This window comes from Pristiophorus japonicus, chromosome 3 (assembly GCF_044704955.1).
Source record: "Pristiophorus japonicus isolate sPriJap1 chromosome 3, sPriJap1.hap1, whole genome shotgun sequence".
NCBI classification, from domain to species: Eukaryota; Metazoa; Chordata; class Chondrichthyes; family Pristiophoridae; genus Pristiophorus; species Pristiophorus japonicus.
Window position 1 is genome coordinate 96308584 of NC_091979.1, and position 27762 is coordinate 96336345.

The 27762-nt window shown below is 46.7% G+C and overlaps 1 protein-coding gene across 6 annotated transcripts in view; it reads left to right on the forward strand.

Moving 5' to 3' along the window:
* The window catches only part of LOC139259806 (coiled-coil domain-containing protein 148-like), a 217185-nt gene that overhangs the window by 22967 nt on the left and 166456 nt on the right, over window positions 1-27762 (forward strand). For all 6 annotated transcript variants that reach the window (XM_070875598.1, XM_070875597.1, XM_070875599.1 and 3 more), the window contains 2 exons: window positions 1962-2065; window positions 19609-19691. In XM_070875598.1, coding sequence (XP_070731699.1) covers window positions 1962-2065; window positions 19609-19691 — 187 coding nt within the window. The remainder of the gene's footprint in view (window positions 1-1961; window positions 2066-19608; window positions 19692-27762) is intronic.

The following is a 27762-nucleotide window of genomic DNA, read 5'->3' on the forward strand; positions in this document are numbered from 1 at the left end:
ATAATCTGTTCTATTAATGTAATGCATCTTGTCTAAAGTAACTAGTTTAGAAGAACTATCTTCTGATAGCTGTGTGATAATACACAAAAGCACTAATTAAAAAATACATTCTGTCATAGTGTGGCTGGATTCTGGTTTGTCTTTTCAGTTATCCGTCTAAGCCTGCATGTCAGGAGGAGCTGCCAACCAGATGCTTCCCCAGAGGGATAGAGGGAAAAATCCAAAGGGCAAGTCAGGCCATAATGTACTTATGCACCTTCTAGTCACTGGTTCAAAATTAGTATTTGTAGAGCTATGACAGTAAATCATTTCCCTACCCTCCCAATTGGCATAGTGCAAGGGAAATCCAAAAGAATGGCCAGGCCTTTATAAAATAGGAAACAAATTTGATTCTTTGATTGTTTAAAGCAAAACTGCAAATGGTTAATTTACAGTAACTGCACCATTCAGATTTGCAAAGCTAGTCTGTTGGTGTGGGTATACTGTCACACACAATGCTGAGTAGCTATTTTCAGGGATTAATAGAACCTTCCACGCGTGGTTTACTTTTAACAATATATGTGTACAATGCAATGACCCATACCAATTTCCCATTCAATGCCAAAAAATTGTCAATGTTTTGTGTGGCCTTTAACTCCATAAGTAAGATTTATTGGCACTCGAAATAATAATTCTCAGGCATTTTGAAGTGTTAAACTATATATTGGATAAAAATATTATATATTGGATTTGTTTTGTGCTTTTATAATAGCAAGGATAAATATAGCAGATTTACAGTAATGAGAGGGAGTGCTGTATCGGGCACCATTACACTCTGCCATGGAGTGGTTGGAAACAAATTTGATGTCCCCAATCCTACTGAGTTCCAGATCTCATCGATGTTGTTGAGGTGAGGGAGGGCTGAGTAAAAGCTAAACACTATCCCAAAGAAAGGTAGGGAGGGAAGAATGGCAAGAGAGTTACCCTGTACTACTCTCATACTGTTCCTCTGTGCTCAGAGTACCATTGGTGGAAGTTTAGTAGCAGATCACCAGCCTGTCCTCTTGGCCAGCGATGATGGTGGAAGGTAGACATAACAGAGGTGAAGGGAAGAAAATGGCTTGCCTTCAGATAGATAAGATTAGAATCCCGTGCATCTTTACATTTACATTGCCAGGTCTCAGCAAATGCTATTCTTGCCCTATCTCCATTTACTACAGTAAGCTGTTGTATTTGTAACCCTCTCTGCATCTTGCAAATGGTTTTGTAAATTCTGAATTTAGAACAACTTACATTTATGTAGTACCTTTTTAATGCAGTAAAATATCCCACGTAAGGAGGTATTAGGACAGGTGAGGTAGGTTTTAAGGAAAATCTTAAAGGATATGCGAGGTGGAGAGGCGTAGAAGTTTAGGGAGGGAATTCCAGAGCTTGGGGACTGGACAGTAGGGGCGAAGGAAATGGGGATGTGCAAGAGGTCAGATTGGAGGAATGCAGAGTTCTCGGAGGGTTGCTGAACTAGAGGAGGTTACAGAGATAGGGATGAATGAAATGCAGATGATTCACTATTTTAATTTTCTCCTCTCTCCTGAAGGCTTTGAATCACGCTAGGGTATAGTTCTATGGTTACTAACAGTCCTCGGGTATCTTACTTTCGTGGCCATTCTTCATGTCTGAGTGCTTCGACATTAAAGGTTGGCAAGCCATTCCACAATGTTGGGGGATCATAGCCAAGCATAATCCTGTTCTCACCTGATGTCCACACACAGATGAAAGGATCACAAACTCATGGTCAAGGACAAAAGCCTGGCTGACATTTTTTTCTCCTCTTCCCTCGCCAATTGTAGCGTTCCTACTGTTGCCTGAGGTCAGATAACTTAGCACCGACCCGTAATTCCTGATTTGCATGATTCAGTACCACACGACTCATTCATTGACCAATGGGGGATCTTACTGTTTTAATTTTTTTATTATAAATATAGATTCAGAAAATCTTGCAAGCAGCAAAGGTTAACAAAGAACATACGTTGATTAAGCAGCATCAACAGGTATGGTGGCAGGAGCAGCCGAGACTGGTGGAAATGAGGTAAGAATTAACACCTTAAATGTTCCGTTAAGATTAATTTGTCATCATGTCTCACAAGCATATTTTAGAAATCATCTATATTTGCATTAGTAAAATGCTATGATACAATGATGTTGGGTTTTATTTTGGAATGTACTTGGATTATCCCTCATTGCCTTGAATTCTGAAGAGTCATATAGAAACAAATTTACATTAGAATCGATTCAACTGTTCAAAAATAAAATGAGTTATATCAATCACAAAGGCTCTTCCCAAAAATTCTAATCTTTGAAGTGTTGTTGATTCTTCAAATAATATGAAATAACATAACCCAATGGGCTTTTAAAGTGACACTTTCTTATTCAGCAGCGGTATAATGCCATCTATGAGTGGATTTTTTTCTCCCCATAAACGGGAAGCCCACATTATGTATAAGCTGCCCTTGCAAAGGTATGGAGCTTGAGCTTAACAATTAATGCAGATGTGGAAAATTGCACACTGGACTTCACATAGACTTTACTGGGCCGAAATTCAGGTGCACCAGAAAGCTAGCGCACCTATGATTTTTAGAGTGGCACTTACTGCTGGGAGCTCCGATGACTCGTAATGGGGCGGGCTCTTGACTTAAAGCCAGGCTGACTGGCTAAAAATCGGTCGACAGGAACTCCGCTGCTGTCAATCAGCGGTTGAGTAGTGGTGACGTCACAGCATGTGTGCGTCGTCACGCTCTCTCCCCTCCGTTAAAGGGGAGAGATTCTGTTATTTTAAATCTTCGGCCGCTGGGCCACCAGGGAGGGTTTCGCTGGGCCAGCGGCCAAGAGGAGGTGCCAGGCTGCCCGTTGGTGGCCTGGCCGAACCTGGGGGCAGTATTTTTCCAGCTGATCAGGAAGTCGGCCGGCAAAAATGTTTACATTGTGGCCGCAGCAGTGGGCCCTCCCCTTTAAGGGCCGCTGTGCCTCTGGGCCGTACTCACTCTGCAGATGATGTACCGACAGAAAAACTTGTCGGGTGCACCACACGGTGGGGGATCGATGAATGGAGCTGAATATCGGAAGGTAAGTATTTTTGTTTAATAAAATTGACGGTGCAACCCCTATTGACTCACTTTCGGCGGTCATCAGAATCGGGCGGGATCAGGTCTAGACCGAAAAATCCCCAACCTGAATTTAGGTCGGGTTGGCCAGTTGACCCCAAAGCGGCAGCCATTCGATTTTTAAGAATGGCCACCGCAAACGGGCATTAACAGGTCTCTTTGAGACCCTGAATTTCAGCCCCTACATCTTCATTCTCCCCATAATGATGAAATATGAACCACACGACCAAAATTGTACTGGCTAAAATAATTGCTGTATTGATTTACAAATTAAATAAATACCTGTAGCACAATTAAGAATAAAACTAAGCAATAACTATGGAGTCCAGTAACATTGAAATAATTAATGTTCATAAAGGGTCAGCTTACCCGTTTCCAAAATCTGTTGCCATGATTGGGTAAAAAACCTTTCTGGTTTGACCACAAATCCTGAAGCTTAAGGGGCAAAATTGCCTGCGCCCCAATTTGAGTTAAATCAAAATTTATCGCCCGCGGAACCTAAATGACCCAGAATTGGGGTCTTTGTGCACGAAGAAACATCTGGGCTGTATCGGAGGCGCAATGCACACATGCCACGTCATGCTGATGCCTCACAACGTCCCTCCCCTTCTCTTAAAGGGGAGGGCTGCTGCAAACTCTGCAGCTGCTTCCGTAGTGCCCACTGGGCCACTAGGGAGGGTTTCAGCTAGGCCAGCGGCCTGGCACCCAAGAGGGGTGCCTGTTGGTGACCCGGCCGAACCAGTGGCCGCCATTGTTGTACCGGCTGTAAAAAGTTGCCGGCCATGGCACAAGCCCCTCCTTTTTAAGGGCAGATGGGGCGCCCCAGCCACCATAGCTTTGTGACCCGCAAAGCCGTTGGTGGCATCACCCAGCGCCAACCTCACTCCCGCGTAAGGGGGTCGGTGCGGAGTGATAAGGGGTCGGCGTGCACGTCAATGACATCATCAACATGTGCGCTGCCGCCCAGGGCCAAAACTACAGGGTGCAGCGCAAAGCCGTTTTCACCACCACCATCCCGGGGTGGATTGCTTCCGCCGCCTGTCCCCGTGCGAAAATCCTCAGTGCCTCGTTAGTAACTAATGTGCCTTTCGGAAAGTGGCAGTTTCAGCCCCTTACTGTTTTCCTCCAGATGTTCTATAGCTAATAAACCTTTTCTCCACATAGCTTTCTCAAGTGGACTCGCATGATGCGCTCCAGTAGCCAGATCAGAGTTCTTTTAAACTGTTCCGTCTTTTGAAGTTAGGGCTGTCAACCAAGCTTAAATCAAATCAAACACCAAAATCTATCCCTACGGTACAATACAAAAGATCCTGTAACCTTATTGCAACTCTTTTTAATGGAGATTTCTTAAATAACAGCTAGACATCTTTCCATTATAACAACAGCTGCAAAGCACAATCCTCTCTGGAACAACATACATAACGGTGATATGATGCTGTTTGACACGCAGGCCCAGATTTTCTAATCAGTGTTAAGATAATGCTGATTCAAAAAATGTGGGCTACATTTCCAATTATCAAATCCACATGTTTAATTAAACTCAAGATCGAAATGTAATCCCTCTGGTTCCCACTGATAATTGGGAGCTTGTCAGCCATTTAAAATTGAAAATAAAACGGAACAGAACCAATCTGACTCTGGTTACATCATATTTAAACATAGGCAAACCAGAGAGAGAAAAAGCCATTCAGCCCATTAACCTGATCCATCCAGAGTCCACTTATATTATTTCAGCATGGCCTTCCCACTCATACCATCCGTAATGATCCCCTATTGTAGGAAACGCAATTTTTTTCCCCTAACAATGTTACTAACTATCTTGATAACACTCAATCCTGTTTTTGCTTGGATGTACATTTAAAAATATACAGACAAGCATAACAGGACATTTTTTGTCACAACGAATATTTTTACACTGTTTGATAAATTACACCGGGCCCAAAATTCGCCACCATTTAGCTCCATATTTTTGAGCTAATGGTGTTTTTTAGAGCTAACTTAATTTTGCAAGTTTTGCCAATGGTCATCATAGGCAGTCCCTCAAAATCAAAGAAGACTTGCTTCCACTCTAAAAGTGAGTTATTGGGTGACTGTACAGTCCAATACGGGAATTACAGCCTCTGTCACAGGTGGGACAGACAGTCGTTGAAGGAAAGGGTGGATGGGGAGTCTGGTTTTCTGCACGCTCCTTCCGCTGTCTGCGATTGGTTTCTGCATGCTCTCGGCGACAAGACTCGAGGTGCTCAGCGCCCTCCCGGATGCTCTTCCTCCACTTAGGGCAGTCTTGGGCCAGGGATTCCCAGGTGCCGGTGGGGATGTTGCAATTTATCAAGGAGGCTTTGAGGGTGTCCTTGAAACGTTTCCTCTGCCCACATGGGGTTCACTTGCCATGTAGTAGTTCCGAGTGGAGCGCTTGCTTTAGGAGTCTCGTGTCGGGCATGTAGACGATGTGGCCCGCCCAACGGAGCTGGTCGAGTGTGGTCAGAGCTTCGATGCTGGGGATGTTGGCTTGATCGAGAACACTGATGTTGGTGTGTCTATCCTCCCAGTGGATTTGCAGGATCTTGCGGAGGCAGCATGGTGGTACTCCTTCAGCGCTTTGAGGTCTCTACTGTATATGGTCCACGTCTCTGAGTCATATAGGAGGCCGGGTATCACTACTGCCCTGTGGACCATAAGCTTGGTGCCAGATTTGAGGTCCTGGTCTTCATAACACACTCTTCCTGAGGCGACCGAAGGTTGTGCTGGCACACTGGAGGCAGCATTGGACCTCCTCGTCGATGTCTGCCCTTGCTAATAGTAGGCTCCCAAGGTTTGAAAGTTGGTCCACATTGTCCAAGGCCATGCCGTGGATGTTGATGACCAGGCGGCAGTGCTGTGAGGTGGGGTCAGGTTGGTGGAGGACCTTTGTCTTACGGATGTTTAGTGTAAGGCCCATGCTTTAGTACGCCTCGGTGAAGATGTTGACGATGGCTTGGAGTTCGGCCTCTGAATGTGCGCAGACGCAAGCGTCTGTCCGCATACTGTAATTCGATGACAGAGGATGGGAAGATCTTGGATCTAGCCTGGAGGCGACGAAGGTTGAACAGGTTCCCATTGCTTCTATAGTTTCGTTCCACTCCAGGGGGGGAGCTTGTTGATAGTGAGATGGAGCATTGCAGCGAGGAAGATCGAGAAGAGCGTTGGTGCGATGATGCAGTCCTGCTTGACTCCGGTCCGGACGTGGATTGGGCCTGTGGTCGATCCATTGGTCAGGATCACGGCTTGCATGTCTTCGTGGAGCAGGCAGTAATCGCCATCCTTAACAGATAATGGCGCTTTTTTTTTTAAGGACCGTTTTCTGACATCTCGCGGGGTCAAACCCACCCATAACGCCTTTTTTGCGAGTTTCGCAAATTAGTTTTTGAAGGACAGCGCTAAGGACCACTTTTTAAAACCTTACATTACCAAGTCAGAGTCTAATTGAAATCGGCGTTAATGGGGACTTAGGATTGATTTGTTGTGTTGATCTGTATTTATTATGTTCCTATTGAATGTAGTGATGCAATATTATCTTTGAAGTACTTCATTATAAAAAAAAGTTATTTTATTTTTAGGACTTAATATTTACTGTGATAAAACACTCAGCGGGCCATTTAGCCAGGGATAGGGGCGGCTGCAGCAGGCCAGTTGGCCAGGGATAGGGGCGGCCGCTGCGGCCCATTTGCGAGCCGTCGGCAGAGTCCGGTGGCTTGGACGGTGAGTTAATGTTTCAGCATCAAAACACTCCCAGGGCAGGTACAGCACAAGTTAGCTACAGAGTAAAGCTCCCTCTACACAATTATGTAAAAGCAGCCCTCAGCCCACATTTCCTTCCTCCCATGCCTGGGAACCGGAGAGAGACAGCTCCTTCCCTCCCATTGTGCCTCACGTTACCCTGGAAACCTAAATGCTTGGGCATGTGCAGAATGGGCCTCACTTTTTCGGCGCAAAAAATTGTCTCCACCCTCAAAACCAGTGGTGTTTCTGTGCTGCGCCAAAATGAAAAATAATTTTGGTGAAATTTCGCACACTTTTTGGCGTTATTTCAGACTAAAAAAACGGACGTTAATCTGAAATAACGCCAAAAAATGGCAGCGTGGAATTATCTCAAAGGTGTAATATTTTTGCAGTTCTTGATAAACTCACATAAAACATTTTAGGAACAGGAAGAGGATTAGACACAATTGGCCTGACCCTTTTAAACCATTGATGGGTTTCATGAAGGAAAACTTTTCACTGATGGAGTCGGGCTTTAATTTCATGAAGCATCCAAGTCACATCAGAAAGTTCAAAGGCCAAATGCTACTTGGATCTGCCCTTCAGTTAGCAGTTTGTATCTTTCCTCGTGTATAGCTTTTCATTTTGTTTGTACATGCAACTCAAGAATACTTCTTCAATGCCACCTGCAAACACTAATTGCCACTCATAATCTGAGTCCTTTATCTTTCCATGTTCTGGTTCCACTCTGTTTCCTTTATCATTTCCTACCTTCCACATCTCTTCCAGCCTCAGTTAATGTAAATGAGACCTCTTCCAATGTAAGTGGGGTCTCTTTTTTGCAGGTAATTCTCTGGCTACGACTGGATAGATAAGAACGAGGCGAGTGCAGTCCCACCCAGCTGGATGACGATGGAGAGGTGTTGGAGGAGGAGGATGTGGTCAACTGTGTCAAAGGCTACAGACAGGGCGAGGAGGGATAGTTTACCTTCATCACAGACACATAGGATGTCAATTCTGACTTGGATGAGAGTCATTTTGCTACTGTGGTAGGGACAGAAACCTGATTGGAGGGGTTCAAACATGGAGTTGCTTGAAAGGTGAGCATGAATTTGGGAGGCGCCAGCACATTTAAGGGCTTTGGAGAGGAAAGGGAGGTTGGCGATGGGGCGGTAGTTTGCAAGGATGGTGAGGTCAAGGTTTGTTTTTTTGAGGAAAGAGGTGGTGATGGCAGCTTTGAAGAAGAGGGGGGCAGTACCTGAGGAGAGAGAACTGTTAACAATATCAACTAACATGAGGACCAGGGAGGGAAGTTGGGTGGTCAGCAGTTTAATGGGAATAGGGTCGAGAAAGCAGGAACTGGGTCTCATGGACAAGATGAGCTTGGAGAGGGCATGAGGGGAGATGGAAGAGAAACTAGCTAGGGCCCGAAATTGGTGGACTCCCTGGTTTCTGGGCGGTCTCCCCTCTGAGCGAGTTTGGTGGAGTCCTCCCGCCGGCTGAATTGCCAGTTTGGTCCGGTCGGTCCTCTGCTATAGTAGGGGAAAAGACCACCGCGTGGAGGCAGGTCTGAGCTTAACAGTACGTATGAAGACCTATTTAAAAAAAAAAGGTTAGTCCATTTCTTTTTTTTTGCAGGGATTTAGGTGGATGAGGTGACCTGAAGGATTTCAAGTGTTTTTTTTTGTTTTGAAATTTTTTTATTTTAGCAGTCCTGTCCCACCACCCCCCCCCCCAACCTGGGCCTGACTCAATCCTCGGCGGTACTTTGCCAAGGATTGCATTTGCAGCCAAGAATGGGAGCTGCTGCCCGCTGACGCCAGATTTGGCGCATAAGTCCCATTTTTGACGGCGGGCGGTCTTTCCCAGATTTTTTCACGAAACTTCCACCCAAAGCACCGTCAGAATCTCAGCGGTCCTTTGGACGGTCATTGGGTGGAACTTAGCTTTCACCAATTTCGGGCGCTTGAGAAAGATGCGTGTTCAGGGCTAGGGCAGGGGGGAACCTTCGGGGAGGTTTGGCCCAGTGGGTTAGGGGAAGCGATGGAAGTGGCAGAGGCAGCTGAATGAATGGTCTCAATCTTAGTGACAAATAGGTTCATGGGCACCTTGCAATTGTTCTGGGGGTGAAGGTGGCGGAGACACATGAGAGGGGTCCCCGCCTGGCTATACCTCCCACCACCTCAGACTGCCCTGGTGGCTGTGAGGCTCTCATCAGCAAATCACACCTTGGTCTGCCCCCCTACTCCTCCGTCACTTTCTCCTCCTATGAGCATCTCACCCTATTCCACCCCTCTTACCTCTCATTTAAAATTCTCGTTCTCTACCACCCACCCAAGTACCATAAAAATGTTATTATTGATATTTCTTCACTACTTTCCTCCGTCAGCACCGAATGATTTCTCCTACTTGGTGATTTCAACCTCCATCTCAATTCATCATGCTCTCTCTCCTCTGAGTTCTCGATCTCCTATCCTCCCTCCCTTAATCTCACCCTCCATGTAAACTCCCCAACCTATATTCATGGTCAGCCCCTCGACCTTGCCATCTCTCGTGGCCTCGCTACTCCCATCGTGTCAATCGCAGATAAAGCCATCTCTGACCACATCCTCGTATTGCTCTCCACCCACATCCCCCTTCCACCACCACTACCCCCACCCCCTCCCCCCAGAACCCTACTTCCATTTGTGTCTGCCCCTGAAAAGAAAAGTCATGACTCTCTTACAACTGCACTTATGAACTCCCAACTGTCCAGCCTTTGGTCCTCCATTCACATGACATTTCTGCAGCCATTGATATGCTCAATCACATTCTCACCACCACCTTTGATGCCCTAGTCCCTGTTAAAACAATTACTCTCTCTCGCCCTGGCCGTTTCCCCCTGGTACAGTCCTGATCTTCGCTCCCTTAAGTCCAAGGGCTGCAGACTTAAACTGATATGGCGGACAACTGGTTTAGCCATTCACCGCCAGATCTGGCTGGACCACATAAAGCATTATCGGGTCCTGCTCTCTCATCTGCCAAAATCGCTCACTATTCCAAAATCATTCTGGAATGTAAAAATAAACCCCGGCTTCTATTCTCCACTGCTAACCGTCTTTTTAAACCGCTCTCTGCAATCTCCACCCTCACCTCCAACAATAAGTGTGAGGAGCTCATGGACTTCTTAGTTTTCAAGATTTAGACCATCCATTTGGCTGCTTCTGCCTCTTCCCTTCCTTCCCCTAGCTCACTGGACCAAACTTCCTTAAGGATCCCCCATGCCTTAGCCCTGACCACACATCCTTCTCCAGTTTTTCTCCGATCTCCCTAATGATCTTTCCGAGCTCATCCTGTCAATGAGACCCACTTCCTGCTCCCTTGACCCTATTCCCACCAAACTGCTGACCACCCAAATTCCTTTTCTGGCTCCCATGTTAGCTGACATTGTTCACGGTTCTCTCTCCTTGGATACTATCCCCCACTCCCTCAAATCTGCCATCATCACCCCTCTCCTCAAAAAACTAACCCTCAAACCCTCCGTCCTTGCAAACTACCGCCCAATCTCCAACCTCCCTTTCCTCTCAAGTCTTTTAACATTTGTCACCTCCCAAATCCGTGCAATTCCATGTTTGAATCCTTCCAATCTGGTTTCCACATCTGCCACAGTACAGAATGACTCTCATCAAAGTCACAAATGACATCCTTTGTGACTGACAAAGGCAAACTGTCCCTCCTCGTCCTTCTTACTTGTCTGCAGCCATTGACACGGTTGACCATTCTATTCTTCTCCAGAGCCTCACCACCAGGGTAGAACTGCACTTGCCTGGTTCCATTCTTACCTATCTAATTGTAGCCAGAGAATCACCTGCAACAGTTTCTCTTCCCGCCTCCATGTCATTTCTTCTGGTGTCCCCAAAGATCTATCCTTGGCCACCCTCCTTATATTCTTCATCTACATGTTTCCCCTTGGAGACATCATCCAAAAATACAGCCTCAGTTTCCACATGTATGCTGATGACACCCAGCTCTACCTCAATACCACTTCTCTCGACCCCTCCACGGTCTCTAAATTGTCAGATTGCTTGTCCAACATCCAGTTCTGGACGAGCAGAAATTTTCTCCAATTGAATATTGGGAAGACCGAAGCCATTGTCTTTGGTCCCCGCCGCGAACTCCGTTCCCTAGCCACTGATTCCATCCCTCTCCTCAACTTCTGTCTGAGGTTGAACCAACCCTGGTGTCATATTTGACCCGGAAATGAGCTTTCGACCACATATCTGCAGCAAAACTAGAGGTGATCCAAAACTCGGCTGCCTGTGTCCTAACTCACACCAAATCCTACTCACCCATCACCCTGTGCTCGCATTAGCTACATTACCTACATTAGCTTCTGATTAAGCAACAACTTGATTTCAAAATTCTGATCCTTATTTTCAAATCTCTCCATGCCTCGCCCCTCCCTATCTCTATAATCTCCTCTAGCCCCACAATCGCTGGAGAAGTCTGCGCTACTCTAATTCTGCCCTCTTGAGCATCCTTGATTATAAGTGCTCAGCCATTGGTTGCCTAGGCCCCAAGCTCTGGAACTCCCTGCCTAAACCTCTCCGCCTCTCTTGCCTCTCTTTCCTCCGTCAAGACACTCCTTAAAACCTATCTCTTTGACCAAGCTTTTGGTCACCTGTGTTAATTTCTACTCGTGCGGCTCAGTATCAATTTTTTAAATCTCTTTGAACTCCTGTGAAGCACCTTGGGACGTTAAAGGCACTATATAAATACAAGTTGTTGTTATTTAAGAAAATGTTTGCAGCAGAAAAAAGGGTTATCTTTGCATTCCAGGATGATCCTGGAATAGTGAGCAGTTTCGGCAGATGAGAGCGGGACCCGATAGTGCTTTGTGGTCCAGCCAGATCTGACGGTGAATGGCTAAACCCTTTGTTTATACATTCAAGTCTGCGTCACTTGGACTTAAGGGAGCAGAGATGAGGGCCATGCAGGGGGAATGATCAGGCTGAGAGTAAGTAATGGTTTTAATGGGGACCATAGCATTAAAGATGGAGGGGAATGTCGTTGTGAATGGTGAGCCAAAGGCTAAACAGTTGGGTAGTCTGACGGGATCAGCAGTAGAAAGTGCAGTTGTAAGTGAATTGGGAGCAAGTAATCTAAGTCTAGGGCACAGTTGATGATTGACCAGCCAGTCTTGCTCACTAATTGAACCTAAAGGGTAAATATAGGAGTTAGAATTCTTCTCATTCAGCTCCGAATTACTGTAAACCAAGTGTTGTAACATGGAGGGTACTCCTAGCTGGACAAGCTACCACTCTATATGGTAAGCTGTGGAGTTTTAGCAGTACCATGTGCACACCTGGGGGTCCCTTGGCTTTGTCAAATTTTATTTAAGCTCTCTTGATGTATGATGTGTTTCCCCTCTTAAACCTCTCTGTCATTCGTCCCTGCGCACCTGCTGATCTCTTACTCTGTTGCTGTCCTCAGCTTGACTACCTCCTGAATCGGCCTATAGCTTCCCCCTGTTCCAACCTAATCTGTGATTACCGCTGCATGCTGTGTTGACTCTCGCAAAACAGCAATGCCACTTTACTTTCTGGAGATAGTTTTTCCCATCATCTCTTGTCTCCTCCAACAACACGGTGATCCAGTCAGACAACCCTGAAAAATATTCACTACCTTGCAAACAAGGAGCTCCACAAGTTCATCCTGAATTAATTTATTGGTATCCTTTTCTTGAGCAAAACTCATCACACTGATGGTGAACTTGCTTAGCTACATATCCCACTGTGTTCATCGCCAAACAGCTGTCATCTCCAGGTGCCACTGTACCCTGTCTCTTTATTTCTCTGGTTCTTTTTCCTTATTTTAGCACTTCTTACTTTACTGTGCTTGCCTTAAAGACACTGGGGGAGAAATTGGCCTGGTTTGCAACTCCCGTAAGTGCCTTCGGGAGGCGGTATTGGGACACTAAGGAGTTACCAACTGGGCGCAGCAAAATCACCGACGCCCGCGAACATCCCTGGCAGTTTTGCGCTGTCACTAAGACTTACCGCCTTGATCTCTTGCGCCCTGGAGATTGTGATGTGATTCAATGTGCAGTGCCCCGTTACCGCCCTTGATATAAAAATTTCGCACTGCTCCTTGCAGCATCGCCGGGAGTCAACAACGGCAGCTACAGGAGGTATTGTCGCCTTGGCTGGCTGCTTGGAGACCGCTAATTGAAGGCAGTAGTGGTCAGATAGGACAAAATGTGTTTACATCCCCATTCTGGTGCTTCCTGATATCTTTTGCTCATGCGATTGCTCAGCCCTACACTCTCTTGGAGTGCTTGAGGTTGCTATGCATGCAGTGCAGGTGCCGTGCCTCCACCAGACACAGCCTGAAGATTCCTTCAATGCAGCACTGGCTCTGGAGGGAAGGAGCCTGTGAAGACGGCAGCGCCGCCCCGCATATTGCTCAGGATACTGCTGATACTGCCCTCTCACTCCCTTTAGCACTCTAAGGCAAGTGGTAGCGCTTGATTTAGCGTTCCACTTACCTCTCGGAGCGCTAAAGCGGAAATTCCTGGCAGAATCAAATCTTTACTGCCTGGCGATACTTTTGCGCTAATGCAAAAGTTAGCACCCCAAACGGGGTGTTATGCAATTTCTAGCCCATTATTGTTTACCACATCTCCAACTCCCTGGTGATTCTTTGTTGTAATTTATTCCCTATTTTCCACACTCAGCCTTTATACCTCATCCTCTGTATTTTCAGTGTACACCTTAATTTTCTTTTCCCTCTCCTTAAAATTCTCTGCCATCTCATCCTCACTCAAACTTAACTTGCACATCAACTCCCCTATCCATACCACAGGCCACCAACTCAACCTTCCAAGTATGTGAGGTCTCACCACCTCTGAGATCGCGAACACGAACAAAGCCATATGTGAGGCCACCCTCATTTTTTCTTGCCACCTGCATGTTCCTCCCTCCCTCCAACCCCTCTACAATTGCTCTCTCCTGGGGAAAAAAAAGACTCTCCATCTTTTCTCCTCTATAACCCCCAACTCCCTATCTTCTGAACCACTACCTACCACAATATTGCCCTCTTTCATTAATTTACTCACTATTTGCTTGCTTCTGCTTCAAACACTTAAGGGACAATTTTAGCCTAACCTGCCCATCGGGAATCTGGCAGGATCAGGTGCAACTCTGGTTTTACACTCCACTTGATTTTACGCGGTCTTGGAGTCAATGGAGAGTGTAATTGGGCGGGGTGTAATGTTGCTTTGCTGCCTTGAGCCGCCTGTAATGTTGCTTTTGCTGCTCCAGAGTTGGATTGTTGCTTAAGGCTCAGAAATGTTCCTAGCTTGCTATCTATTAGTTCTTGGATCTCCTGATCATTCTCATCAAACCAGTCCTGGTGTTTTCTGGTTGAGTGACTAAGTGTCTCTTCATAGGCAGTGGTTATGGAGGCCTCGAGAGCAGACCAAGTGCTGTGGACATTCTGCGTCTCGGGGTCATCAAGGCACGCCAAGTTAGCTGTGAGGCGCTGGCTGTGTAAGGCTCTCTTAGCTGGGTCTTTAAGTGCCCCGGCATTAACTTTTTTGTGACACTGCTTCTGCTGGCCCCTCCGCTTTGGGGCTATGTTGATGTCGATGATAGATTGGATTAGGCGATGGTCGATCCAGCAGTCGTCAGCTCCTGTCATGGCGCGGGTGATGCGCACATCCTTGCGATCCCTGGCTCGGACGATGATATAGTTGAGCAGGTGCCAATGTTTGGAGCGAGGGTGTTACCACGATGCCTTAACTAGGTGTTGGTGATGAGAAGTTCATGTTCTAGACATTTTATCAGGAATAGGGTACCGCTGGAGTTGGCTTTCCCTATCCCCTCTCTGCCAATCACGCCTCCCCAGAGGGCTGTGTCTTTGCCGACCCTGGCTTTGAAGTCACCTAGGAGGATCAGTTTGTCGTCTGCGGGGATGTGGGACAGGGATTTTTCGAGGTTGAAATAAAAACTCTCTTTGGTCTTATCTGTTGCATCGAGTGTTGGGGCGTATGCACTGATGACTGTGGCGCATTGGTTCCGGGATTGGTTGAGCCGAAGAGTCATGAGGCATTCGTTAACCCCGCAGGGAGAGTCTTTGAGGCGGTCGACCAGCTCGATTTTGATGGTGAAGCCGACTCCGTGAAAGCGGCATTCTTCCTCTGGTTTCCCTTTCCAGAAAAAGGTGTAACCTTCACCTTGTTCCTTGAGCTGGCCTTCCCCTGCCTGCCGGGTCTCGCTTAGGGCGGCGATGTCGATGGTGGTGCGGCGTTCCGGCCTGTCGCTGTTGGAGTTGTCCATGAGGGTCCTGACATTCCAGGTCCCGAACTTCATGTTAACGGAGTGGAAGATGCCTGTGCGTGAGTTCTTTTAACGTGGGGTAACCGTTGCACACCGGCTACCACACGGGCTTAGCTGAGCAAGATCTTGGTCTAGTGGCAAGGGGATTCAAGACGATTGGAGACCAAGCACTGCTGTATGAGCCTAATTGCCTACAGCGAGATGTTGGCTGCAAGCTTGGCGCCGACAGTAATTGGACGACGCCTGTGTCTGCGCACATTCAGAGGCAGGACCGGGTCAAACAGGGCTGTGTCATTGCTCCAACCCTCACCTCAATCTTCCTTGCTGTCATGCTCCACCTCACAGTCAACAAGCTCCCCGCTGGAGTGGAGTTAAACTACTGAACCAATGGGAAGCTGTTTAACCTTCGTTGCCTCCAGGCCAAGTCCAAGATCACCCCAACTTCTGTCGTTGAGCTGCAGTACAATGACGTCGCCTGTATCTGCGCACATTCTGAGGCTGAACTCCAGGACATAGTCGACATATTTACTGAGGCATACGAAAGCATGGGCCTTACGCTAAACATCCGTAAGACAAAGGTCCTCCACCAGACTGTCCTCACCGCACAGCACTGCCCCCCAGTTATCAAGATCCACAGCGCGGCCCTGGACAACGTGGACCATTTCCCATACCTCGGGAGCCTCTTATCAACAAAAGCAGACATTGAAGAGGAGATTCAACACAGTCTTCGGCCACCTGAGGAAAAGAGTGTTCGAAGACCAGGCCCTCAAATCTACCACCAAGTTCATGGTCTACAGGGCTGTAGTAATACTCGCCCTCCTATATGGCTCAGAGACATGGATCATGTACAGTAGACACCTCAAGTTGCTGGCGAAATACCACCAACGATGTCTCCGCAAGATGCTCCAAATCCCCTGGGAGGACAGATGCACCAACATTAGTGTCCTCGACCAGGCCAACATCGCCAGCATTGAAGCACTGACCACACTTGATCAGCTCTGCTGGGCAGGCCACATTGTCCGCATGCCAGACATGAGACTCCCAAAGCAAGCACTCTATTCTGAACTCCTTCATGGCAAACGAACCAAAGGTGGACAGAGGAAACATTACAAGGACACCCTCAAAGCCTCCCTGATAAAGTGCAACATCCCCACTGACATCTGGGAGTCCCTGGCCAAAGACCGCCCTAAGTGGAGGAAGTGCATCCTGGAGGGTGCTGAGCGCCTCGAGTCCCATCGCCGAGTGCATGCAGAAAACAAGCGCAGGCAGCGGAAAAAACGTGCGGCAAACGTGTCCCACCCTCACTTACCCTCAACAACTGTCTATCCCACCTGTGACAGGGACTGTGGCTCTCGTATTGGATTGTTCAGCCGCCTAAGGACTCATTCTAAGAGTGGAAGCAAGTCTTCCTCGTTTCCGAAGGACTGCCTATGATGATGAAAATCAAAGTTCCACCCGATCCCATGTATTTTCCAGTGGGTGTGTTATGAAAGAATGAGCCCCATCATATCCCCATTAGATCCCTCGTGTCTCTGGCCATTCCATTTCCCTAGTACAGTTACCCATCCATTTGTCCTGAAACCTGAGTGCACATAGCACTTTAGGCATTATCATCTCTTATTCTCCTTAGACATCCTAAACGTGACCTCTCTTTCCTTTAATAAAAATTGTGAGAAACCTATGAATTTCCACACATCCGGATATTCACTGGACTGCCTCAGATTTTTCCGATAACATCCCTTCCCACAGTCCTGAAGTCCCCCTCCCATCCCATCCACCATATTCAGCGCTGACCATAAAATACTCCAGCTTCTCATCTATCTTCCCATGAGTCCCAATCAGACTTATTTCCTTTATAATACCCACTACCTGCTTCTTTGATCAACTCAAAACTCAGCTCTTGATAATTCAATTACTTCTTAGCTCAATGCTCATCAACATTAATTGCTCCCTTCAATATTCATTGTTTCTTTTCCCCTCAAATACTGTACACACTCCTCTCGAAAAGTTTGATGTTGATCCCTCTGTTCTCTCCAATTATCATCCCATCTCTAACTACCCCTTCCTCTCAGGAGATCCTCAGATGCATCATAACCATTCAGCTCTGTGCCCTTCTATCCCATCGCTCTCCATCTCAATCCCTTCATTCTAGTCTCTGTCTGGCCACAGCAATGAAACCTCATTAGTCGCAGTCCCCAACAATATCCTTTGTCTTTGACCCCAGTATGTTGTTCCTCCATGTCTTCCTCGACCTCACTGTGGCTTTTGATACAGTTGACTATTCTATCCTCCTCCAACAGCACTTCTCCTGCATGATACTATTCTGCCATCCTTTTACTTCCATCTATTGAAATATAGCCAGTTCAGCCACCTAAGGACTCATTTTAAGAGCGGAAGCAAGTCTTCCTTGATTCCGAGCGATTGCCTATGATGATGATGAGTGCTTATTCTGCAATAACTTCTCTTTCTCTGCTTGCACCGTCACCTCTGCTATGCTTCAAGGCTCTGTCTTTGGCCCACTAACATTTCTCATCTATATGCTGCCTCTTAGCAACGTTATAATAAATATGGGATCAGTATCCATATGTATTCTGACAGCATTCAGCTTTGCCTCTCCAAATCCAACCTTCACTCCATGACACTTGCTGTGTTGCCTGACTAGCTAACTAACAGTGTCATGGTAGATCAAGAACTTTCTTCGGCTTAACATTAGCAAGAATAAATGCACCTTGATCAGTAATTCGCAGAAATGTTGTCCCATGGTTCCCAGCACAATCACCATTCCTGGCTGTTCATTTAGAATGTACCTCATGGTGCACAACCCTAAGATGAACTTCAAACCCTGCATCCTATCCATCACTAAGACTGCCCATTTGTCATAATTTCAGCTTGGCTCACCTGATAGAATTGTCACCTTTAAGTCAGCAGGTTGAGGATTCAAACCCATGATGAGCACATAGGCTAGGCTGCTACTTCAGTGCAGTACGAAAGGAGTGAACATAAAAGGTCCCATTCAAGAAAACTCTTGAGTTCTATCAATGTCCTAGTCAATATCTTTCCCTCAATTGGCACCACCAAATACAGCTTATGTAGAGATTCATTCATTTATTGTTAGTGGTACCGTGCTATGTGCAAATTGGCTACTACATTACCTATAAAACAGTGACTGCACTTCAAAAGATAATGATTGGCTTTAAAACACTTAAAGATAGGCTAATAATGTGATGAGGCTATATAGTTGCACGTTTTTTCTTTACTTTTATTTCCACCTCTAAAATATTGCCTACCTCTGTCCCTCCCTCACCCCTATTGCCGTTGAAGCTGTTACAAATTCAGGCTTAACATTTACTCAGTGAGCTTCACTCAACATACACTTCAAATTTTCCAGAACTTTGCTTGCCAAGTCCTATCCCATATCAATTCCTGTGTACTTGCCACCTTTGTTAGCACTGACATCTATTGACTCCTTGTTCCCCAGTGAAGTGATTTCAAAATCTTCACCTCTTTTACAAATCTATCCATGGTTCCTCTTGCATCCCAGCTTGTACCCTTCACTTTTTTCACTTTGGTCTTCCATATCTTTCACCCCATCTTTATTCCACTATCTCTGGTAGAGCGCTTAGGCATCTGAAATTATTGTCTAACCCCTCTGCTGTGCTAAATCTCTTCTCATTTTCAAAACCTACATTTTTGATTATACCTCTGGCCACCTTGTTCGTTCTCCCCAAATTTCTTTAAGCGGTCTGCTTCCCCATTTTTGTTAATAGCTTGGGGACTTCTCTACATTTTGTTATTCTTCTTTTAGACTTGTTATTTGTTACTGTGCAGTGTTATAAAATAGCAAACAATTTATGGAAGGAGAAACCCTATTTTGTTCATTCTCAACCCTTTGCAAACATAACATCATCATCATCATCATCATAGGCAGTTCCTCAAACCGAGGATGACTTGCTTCCATGTCAAAAAGTTCACAGGCGTTTCAATGATGGACCTAAAATTCCAGGTCCGAACTAAATCTTGAAGGGTGGAAGATGCCTGTGCTTGGATTTTTTTTAACGTGTGGTGACCGTTGCACACCAGCCATATAACAATGGTTCATTGATCAACATGCAAATTACAGCTCTCATTCAGGAGCAGAAGTGAGAGAAAAAAAATCTCAAAAAATATTTTTCAAAATCATTGCAAATATAGTGAAAAAAGGTTGCTATGATTGTCCTCAACCCTCCTCGGTGAAGGAGCGGAACATTCTCCATTCCTGCTCCTGCTTGCTATTCAGCAACCTTTGCTGGTACTGCATTCACTGCAAATGAGTTCAGTATCATAGTGATATGCATAGTAAAATTAATCAGTAATATTACAAGTAATACAACTTAATGCACCAAAACTATACTTTTTAGTAATTTTTCTTTTAATAGGCAAAAGGTAGAATCACAGCTTCAGAAATTACTTGAAGATGGAGGCACTGAAAATGTATTCTATTTTGAAATGAAAGAATATGGTACGTATAATCCACATGCTGCTGACATTGTTTGCAGGAATATCTGTTCTAGGAAAATGGTGGATGCTCTTACAAAAACATGGTCTTGAAATTCCATGGAACTTCTACTGGTCTCCCATCGTAAGTGCAGCAAGACACTGATGCAGCTCCTAGGAAAATGGCATAAACAACAGACTACCAGTAGAATCAGAGCCCATACTCTTTTGTGTTTCTAGTTCATTTTTTTGAAGTCTTAAAAGAAGTTGCTTACTCCCCTGATGGCTTAGCAAGTTTATGTAGTGAATAACTGAGCCAAACTGATCAGAATGGTCCCAGGGCTGACCTCTGATTCATGCATACTCAGCTAATGTTAGCCAAGATGATGATAAAGATACTTGATCAGTACCTCTCCGTTCTTGGCCAGCAGTGGGGTAAGGCCTTGGGTGCTTGGGCCATAGGTGGTCTTGACTGCGCTGAAGAATCCACGCATGTTGTGGTTATCGGCTAGTTGCTGGATCTCCTGCGCTTTCTCCGCCCACCATCTGTTCTTTAGGTCGCGAGTTTTTTGTTGGACCTCGGCCTTCAGACGTCTGTAGAGCTGCTTTCTTGCTCTCAAGTTGTGTTGCTGTTTCCAGTCCAAGAATGCCTTGCGCCTGCGGCTTATTAGCTCCTGGATCTCTTGGTTGTTCTCGTCAAACCAGTCTTAGGGCTAGAACCTCCACTTGGGCGATATTTCCGGCGTGGGCGGTAAAAAAGGGTTTTCAGATCGCCAGCTTCTCGCCCATTCTCAAAGCACCTAGTCTCCATTTTGAAAATGGGCGTTACCGCGAGCGATCTGAAATGGGCGTTGGCGTAAAAGTTTTTTGACCATCTGCCATAAAGTGTCGCCGTCCTTAGCAACGGCATGGCAATGCTCGATTCCCGTGATTCAGGAGGTCAAGGGTCATCATGACATGTGCAGAAGAGAAGACAGAGAGAGAGGGAGCTCAGAGGCACTGAAAGCGTGAGTGGCTGTTGTGGGAGGCATGAAGGAGATTCACCAATAGCAAAAAGCCTTCTAAGCACCAAGAACATAGTTGGCACCGAGCTTTTGTCCAACAAATAAGATATAACATGGAAGGGATGGAGGAGGCCCCAGAGCTGGTAGCCAGGGCTCCCAGTGGTCCCGGAGCACGGCACTGCACCCCAAGGTGCCGCACCCCCATTGCCAACCATACATGAGAGCCAGCAGCAACATCTTGCTTCTGGCTCGGAGTACGTTCCCGCCTTGGGACCGTCCTCTCCCATATCCATCCAAGCAGCGTTTCGACCGTTACCTGACCCCCCGCACCCCCCCTACCCCAATGAAGCATCACCTGAGGAGCTCCTCGGCCAGGCGGCTTGGAGTCAGGAGGGGAAGGGGTAGAGGTGGGGAGGAGAAGCGGGGGTGGCAGGGGTGGGGGAGAGGAGAAGCGGCGGGGGGTCGCGGGCGGGAAGGGTTGATTTGTACAAAAATACTGATGGTTTCAGACTATTGTTCGGATTAAATGTTTTTTATTCAACAAAACCTTAGCATCAAAGGGTAGAATTACACTTAACTTCAATCAACTTAACTGTCACCAAGGTGATGCCCACCATTGATGTATCACCTGCACACCCAGCAGCGTGTCAGCCTTGTAAATAACACCAACGTTCTTTCAGGCAAAGCGATCATTGGTGAGCTCCTGACAGGTCAGCTAACATGCCACCACGGGCCCTTTCATGCGGTCTACGGGGGAGGGCGGGGGCATGGCTTCAGTGTCAGCCTGATTGTCTGGGCCGATGTCAGCGTCCGTCTCCTCTTCCTCTCTCTGGTGAGGTGAACTGTCAGACTCATCAGGCAATTCTTGTCCCCTCCTGATAGCCAAGTTGTGCAGCATGGAGCACACCACCACGAATTGAGCTACCTGCTCAGGGTGGTATTGGAGCTCGCCTCCTGAGTGATCCAGGCAGCTAAAGCGCTGCTTGAGCACTACAATGGTTTTCTCCATGATATTGCAAGTTGCTCTATGGCTCTCATTGTATCGCCTCTCAGCTTCGGTGCAGTTGTCATGCAGGGTGGCGAGGCCATATCCTTTGTCACCAAGCATCCAGCATTGACCTTGTAGCTGATTGTTAAACAAGCCACAAGGTCAATGCTGGATGCTCTCACGCAGGATGTGAGCATCATGGATGCTGCCTAGAAATGTAGCATTCACTGCCATAATAATTTGCTGGTGGTCGACAACCAGTTACACATTCAGGGTGTGGAATCCCTTGCGGTTCCTGAAAACCTCAGCATTCTGAAAAGGTGCCCGCATCGCAATGTACGTACAGTCTATTGCTCCCTGCACCTTGGGGAAGTTTGCAATTCTGGAGAATCCTAGAGCCCTCTCACTCTGTGCCTCCCTGGTCATAGGGCAGCTGATCAAGTCCCTCCTGCATGCGTACAGGGCGTCAGTGACCTGTCTAATGCAACGATGTGTGACATGCTGAGAAAGTCCGCAAATGTCTCCAGCTGTGGCCTGAAAAGAACCCGAGGCAGAGAACGACAATGCCGCGGTGACTTTGACCTCGCCGGACAGTGCAGTACTGATGGTGCTGGCAGGCTGCAGATCTGCCCTTATCAGCTGACATACCTCAGTGATAACCTCTTTGTGGAAGCACAGTCTCCGAAGGCAGGTGGTTTCGGGCAAGTCAAGGTAAGAATGCTTCTCCTTGTACTTGCGGGGGGTGTAACGTCTGGTCCTCCTCATCAGCCTGTCACGTCTTACATTGGGCACATAATGCAGTGGAGTGTACCTTCAGCGATCTTGAGTCTGCTGCATGTAATTGGTCATCAAGAGAGGGTGAGAAAGGACAGGCTGCATTGCAGTAGCTCTCTGTTTTCCAACACTGGTCACAAATAAGGAATGTCGCGACGAAGACACCTATTCAATTCCAATCGGTCACAGTATAGTCAAGATGTTTGCAGAGATGTTCACATCAACTCCAACGATCTGCAGAGTACATCCGAACTCTGCCGAGGTTGAAGCACAGCAGCCTTTTAAATGACGCGACATGTGATCTAGAACATGGTGTCCATAACGCTGTGATTAGTTCCACTTTTTCTGGGCGGTTTTTGGGCGAGCGATATTGTGGGCGATATGTGTGCAAGGTGGTGAAATTGACGCTGGGCAATCTCATGGACGCTAGTTTCGATAAATATCCTCTTTGCGACAAAAAAAGTGGGCGGGCGGTATTACTGAATCTCGCCGTTAAATCAGTGCAGAAATTAATGCTGGGCGATATTATGGGCGTTGATTTCGCCCATTCTGCTGATTCCGCCCAAAAAAGCTGGGCGGACGGTAATATTTTTTCCCAGCGTTAAGCACATGGGGAAAGTAAAGCTCTGTGATAAGTTTCCTAAAAATGCCCGTCAGTTTCCATTTTGTACCAAAATGGGCGATATATGAGCGCTATATGTCATTTCAGCAGTAAAATGGGCATGAAGTGGGCGTTAAGCATGCAAAAAAAGCGGAGGTTCTAGCCCTTGGTGTTTCCTGGCCAAGTGACCGAGCATCTCTTCACAGGTGCTAATTATAGAGGCCTTGAGGGCAGAAGAGGTGCTGTGGACATTCTGCATCTCTGGGCCATTGGGAGTCGCCAAGTTGACAGTGAGGCGCTGGCTGAATTGGACATTCTTAGCCGGGTCTTGGAGTGCTCCTGCGGCATTGTTTCTGTTGCCGTCACTGTTTTAGGGCTGTGTTGATGGATATGACAGAGTGGATTAGACGGTGGTCCATCCAGCAATTGTCAACTTATCAGGGGAGGGGTTAAACTAATATGGCAGGGGGATGGGAACCTATGCAGGGAGATAGAGGGAAGTAGAATGGGAGCAGAAGCAAAAGATAGAAAGAAGAAAAGTAAAAGTGGAGGGCAGAGAAACCCAAGGCAAAAATCAAAAAGGGCCACATTGCAGCAAAATTCTAAAAGGGCAAAGTATGTTAAAAAGAAAAGCCTGAAGACTGTGTGCCTTAATGCAAGGAGTAGCCTTAATAAGGTGGATGAATGAACTGCACAGGCAGCAATTAATGAATATGATATAATTGGCATCACAGAGACATGGCTCCAGGGTGACCAAGACTGGGAACTCAACATCCAGGGGTATTCAACATTCAGGAAGGATAGACAGAAAGGAAAAGACAGTGGGGTAGCGTTGCTGGTTAAAGAGGAAATTAACGCAATAGTAAGGAAGGACATTAGCTTGGATGATGTGGAATCTGTATGGGTGGAACTGCGGAATACCAAAGGGCAGAAAACACTAGTGGGAGTTGTGTACAGACCACCAAACTGTAGTAGTGAGGTTGGGGACAGCATCAAACAAGAAATTAGGGATGTGTGCAATAAAGATACAGCAGTTATTATGGGCGACTTTAATCTACATATAGATTGGGCTAACCAAACTGGTAGCAATACGGTGGAGGAGGATTTCCAGGAGTGTATTAAGGATGGTTTTCTGGACCAATATGTCGAGCAACCAACTAGAGAGCAAGCCATCCTAGACTGGGTGATGTATAATGAGAAAGGACTAATTAGCAATCTTGTAGTGCGAGGCCCCTTGGGAAAGAGTGACCATAATATGGTAGAATTATTTATTAAGATGGAGAGTGACACAGTTAATTCAGAGACTAGGATCCTGAACTTAAGGAAAGGTAACTTCGATGGTATGAGACGTGATTTTGGCTAAAATAGACAGGCAAATGATACTTAAAGGGTTGTCGGTGGATAGGCAATGACAAACATTTAAAGATCACATAGATGAACTTCAACAATTGTACATCCCTGTCTGGAGTAAAAAGAAAATGGGGAAGGCGACTCAACCGTCGCTAACAAGGGAAATTAGGGATAGTGTTAAATCCAAGGAAGAGGCATGTAAATTGGCCAGAAAAAGCAGCAAACCTGAGGACTGGTAGAAATTTAGAACTCAGCAGAGGAGAACAAAGGGTTTAATTAGGAAGTAGAAAATAGAGTATGAGAGGAAGCTTGCCGGGAACATAAAAACTGACTGCAAAAGCTTCTATAGATATGTGAAGAGAAAAGGATTAATGAAGATGAACGTAGGTCCCTTGCAGTCAGATTCAGGTGAATTTATAATGGGGAACAAAGAAATGGCAGACCAATTGAACAAATACTTTGGTTCTGTCTTCACGAAGGAAGACACATATAACCTTCCGGAAGTACTAGGAAACCGAGGGTCTAGTGAGAAGGAGGAACTGAAGGATATCCTTATTAGGCTGGAAATTGTGTTATGGAAATTGATGGGATTGAAGGCCAATAAATCCCCAGGGCCTGATAATCTGTATCACAGAGTACTTAGGGAAGTGGCCCTAGACATAGTGGGTGCATTGGTGATCATTTTCCAACAGTCTATCGACTCTAGATCAGTTCCTATGGACTGGAGGGTAGCTAATGTAACACCACTTTTTAAAAAAGGAGGGAGAGAGAAAACGGTAATTATAGACCAGTTAGCCTAATATCGTAGTGGGAAAATTGTTGGAATCAATTATTAAAAATGAAATAACAGCGCATTTGGAAAGCAGTGACAGGATCGGTCCAAGTCAGCATGGATTTATGAAAGGGAAATCATGCTTGACAAATCTGGAATTTTTTGAGGATGTAACTGGTAGAGTGGACAAGGGAGAACCAGTGGATGTGGTGTATTTGGACTTTCAAAAGGCTTTTGACAAGGTTCCACACAAGAGATTGGTGTGCAGAATTAAAGCACATGGTATTGGGGGTAATGTACTGACGTGGATAGAGAACTGGTTGGCAGACAGGAAGCAGACAGTCGGGATAAACAGGTCCTTTTCAGAATGGCAGGCAGTGACTAGTGGGGTGCCGCAGGGCTCAGTGCTGGGACCCCAGCTATTTACAGTATACATTAATGATTTGGATAAAGGAATTGGGTGTAATATCTCCAAGTTTGCAGATGACACTAAACTGGGTGGAGGTGTGAGCCGTGAGGAGGATGCTAAGAGGCTACAGGGTGACTTGGACAGGTTAGGTGAATGAGCAAATGCCTGGCAGATGCAGTATAATGTGGATAAATGTGAGGTTATCCACTTTTGGAGAAAAAACACGAAGGCAGAATATTATCTGAATAGCGACAGATTAGGAAAAGGGGAGGTGCAGCGAGACCTGGGTGTCATGGTACATCAGTCATTGAAAGTTGGCATGCAGGTACAGCAGGCGGTGAAGAAGGCAAATGGTATGTTGGCCTTCATAGCTTGGGGATTTGAGTATAGGAGCAGGGAGGTCTTATTGCAGTTGTACAGAGCCTTGGTGAGGCCTCTCAAGGAATATTGTGTTCAGTTTTGGTCTCCTAATCTGAGGAAGGACGTTCTTGCTATTGAGGGAGTGCAGCGAAGGTCACCAGATTGCTTCCCGGGATGGCAGGACTGACATATGACGAGAGACTGGATCGACTGGGCCTGCATTCACTGGAGTTTAGAAGGATGAGAGGGGATCACATCGAAACATATAAAATTCTGACGGGACTGGACAGGTTAGATGCAGGAAAAATGTTCCCGATGTTGGGAAAGTCCAGAACCAGGGGACACAGCCTAAGGATAAGGGGTAAACAATTTAGGACTGAGATGAGGAAAAACTTCTTCACTCAGAGAGTTGTTCACCTGTGGAATTCCCTACCGCAGAGAGTTGTTGATGCCAGTTCATTGGATATATTCAAGAAGGAGTTAGATATGGCCCTTACGGCTAAAGGGATCAAGGGGTATGGAGAGAAAGAAGGAATGGGGTACTGAGGTGGATGATCAGCCATGATCTTATTGAATAGTGGTGCAGGCTCGAAGGGTCGAATGGCCTACTCCTGCACCTATTTTCTATGTTTCAATGTTTCATGGCGCGGGTGATGCGCACGTCCTTGGTTCAGTCGCTCGGACCATGATGTAGTCTAGCAGATGCCAGTGCTTGGAGTGAGGGGGCTGCCATGAAGCCTTATACTTATCTTTCTGACAAAAGAGGCTGATGGTTATAACAAGGCCATGTTCTAAGCATTTTGTCAGGAGGAGGGTACCATTGGAGTTGTTTTTCCCTACCCACTCTCTGCCAATCACACCTCCCTAAAGGTCTGTGTCCTTTCCAAATCTGGCATTAAAGTCATTAAAGTCACGCAGGAGGATCAACTTGTTGTCTGTTGGTACTCAGGATAGGTATTATTCACGGCTGGAGTAGAACTCCTCTTTGGTCTCGCCTGTAGCTTTCAGTGTTGGGGCATTCACGCTGAAGACCGTAGCGCACTGGTTCTGGGCTAGGGTTATCCGAAGAGTCATGCAGCGTTCATTTATCCCGCAGGGGGAATCTCTGAGACGACCAACTCGTTCATTTTTTATGGCGAAGCCAACCCCATGGAGGTGGCGATCTTCTTCTGGTTTACCTTTCCAGAAGAAGGTGTAACCACCACATTGTTCCTTGAGCTGGCCTTCCCCTGCCCTCCAGGTCTCGCTTAGGGCGGCAATGTCGATGTTGAAACATCTTGGTTCCCGGGCAACGATAGCAATACGCCGTTCCGGTATGTCGCTGTTGGGTTGTCCATGAGAGTCCTGATGTTCCAGATCCCAAACTTCATTTTGAAGGGTGGAAGATGCCTGTGCGTGAATTATTTTAACATGTGGTGGCCGTTGCACACCAGCTACTTCATGGACTTGACAGAGCAAGGTCTTAGTCCAGTGGCAAGTGGGTCCATGATGATTGAAGACCAGGCTCCTACTGTCTCCTTTTTCCTGCCAGCAGGACCTCTCTCCCTAGGTTTCATAGGATGCAGTGGCGGCCTCACAAACTTGCTGTTAGCCCGTGCTGCACCGCTCCTGGGCCCAATCCCGCTGCTGATCCATGCTGCGCTGCTCCTGGGCCACGACCCCGCCACTCCTGTGCCACGACCCGGCTGCTGGTCTATGCTACGTCGCTCCTGTGCCACGACCCTGCTACTGGTCTATGCTGCTCTGCTCCTGGGCCGCTACCCCGCTGCTGGGCCATGCTGCACCGCTCTGGGCCACGACTCTGCTGCTGGTCTATGCTGTGCTGGTGGAGGGTAGCC